At 40.5% G+C, this 1,752-nt stretch overlaps 1 protein-coding gene across 1 annotated transcript in view; it reads right to left on the reverse strand.

The window, feature by feature from the left end:
* Positions 1-1,504: 1,504 nt before the first annotated feature.
* Phum_PHUM579000 (multidrug resistance protein 1, 2, putative) overlaps positions 1,505-1,752 on the reverse strand; it is a gene marked incomplete at both ends in the record, with an annotated part of 438 nt that continues 190 nt past the window's right edge. The window contains one exon of the mRNA XM_002432223.1: positions 1,505-1,749. Within this exon, the coding sequence (XP_002432268.1) occupies positions 1,505-1,749 (245 nt within the window). The remainder of the gene's footprint in view (positions 1,750-1,752) is intronic.

The following is a 1,752-nucleotide window of genomic DNA, read 5'->3' on the forward strand; positions in this document are numbered from 1 at the left end:
TTAAACAGGTATGTACATTTAATTCACTTATATTCATGTTTTTTTTTTTTACATCGTTCTTGAGTTTTTTTTTGTACTAAACAGAACATTAATTATCGTCGTTTTTGTTTTGCCCGTAGGTAAATCATCTGACACACAAGAAGAAAAAAATGAGTCTTCAATTTGAGTAATCGTTTATTACATAAAAGTTCATCAACAACGAATAAATATCAGTCACAGGAGGTCGATATAGCAAAAATATTTTGATTCCGTGTTTCACTTCTTCGTTCGTCAGTGCAAGATAAATGAAACAGGAAAGGGATAAAGAAGAGAAGAAAAGAAGGGAAGGGAAGAAGAGAAGAGAAGAAAAGAAGAGAAGAAAAGAAAAGAAGAGTAAAAGAGAAGAGAAGAGACGGGAAGAGAAGAGAAGAAAAGAAAAGAAAAGAAGAGAAGAAAAGAAGAAAAGAAAAGAAGAAAAGAAAAGAAGAGAAGAAAAGAAGAGAAGAAAAGAAAAGAAAAGAAGAGAAGAAAAGAAGAAAAGAAAAGAAGAGAAGAGAAGAAAAGAAAAGAAGAGAAAAGAAGAGAAGAAAAGAAGAAAAGAAAAGAAGAGAAGAGAAGAGAGAAGAGGGAAGAGGAAGAAAAGAGAAGAGAAGGGAAGAGAGAAGAGGGAAGAGGAAGAAAAGAGAAGAGAAGTGAAGAGGAGAAGAGAAGAGGAAGAGAGAAGAGAAGAGGAAGAGAAGAGGGAAGAGAAGAGGAGAAGAGAAGAGGGAAGAGGAAGAGAGAAGAGAAGAGAAGAGGAAGAGAAGAGGGAAGAGGAAGAGAGAAGAGAAGAGGAAGAGAAGAGAAAAGAAGAGGAGAAGGGAAGAGAAGAGGAAGAGAGAAGAGAAGAGAAGAGAAGGGAAGAGAAGGGAAGAGGAGAAGAGAAGAGAAGAGAAGGGAAGAGAAGGGAAGAGGAGAAGAGAAGAGTGAAGTGTAGAGAAGAGGAGAGAAGAGTGAAGGGAAGAGGAAAAGAGAAGAGAAGAGGAGAAGAGAAGAGAAGGGAAGAGAGAAGAGAAGAGAAGGGAAGAGAGAAGAGAAGAGGGAAGAGAGAAGAGAAGAGGAGAAGGGAAGAGAGAAGAGGAGAAGAGAAGAGGGAAGAGAGAAGAGGAGAAGAGAAGGGAAGAGAAGAGAAGGGAAGAGTGAAGTGAAGAGGAGAGGAGAGAAGAGTGAAGTGAAGAGAAGAGGGAAGAGAGAAGAGAAGGGAAGAGTGAAGTGAAGAGGAGAGGAGAGAAGAGTGAAGTGAAGAGAAGAGGGAAGAGAGAAGAGAAGGGAAGAGTGAAGGGAAGAGTGAAGTGAAGAGGAGAGGAGAAGAGAAGAGTAGGGAAGAGGAGAGAAGAGTGAAGTGTAGAGAAGAGGAGAGAAGAGTGAAGTGAAGAGAAGAGGAGAGATGAGAGGAGAAGAAGACGTTTGTTGCAGGCATCCATCCTAATTCGGAATGACTCGCATTTTCCACCGTTTCCACGTGATGATTACGTCATAATAATCTTCATTTTCCCTGTAGGTTGTAGAGATGCCTGTACAATCCCTTTTTCGACATCAATTCCGAATGTGTCCCGATTTCCATATCTCTTCCACGGTTGATAACGACAATGACGTCAGCATCTTGAACTGTTGATAATCGGTGAGCTATTACGATGCACGTGCGTCCAAAGCTCGCTTTGTCTAAGGCCTCCTGAACTACTTTTTCACTTTGACTATCCAAAGCCGACGTCGCTTCATCCAGCAAGAGAACTT

The sequence above is a fragment of the Pediculus humanus genome, genomic scaffold, assembly GCF_000006295.1.
Source record: "Pediculus humanus corporis 1103172108308 genomic scaffold, whole genome shotgun sequence".
NCBI classification, from domain to species: Eukaryota; Metazoa; Arthropoda; class Insecta; order Psocodea; family Pediculidae; genus Pediculus; species Pediculus humanus.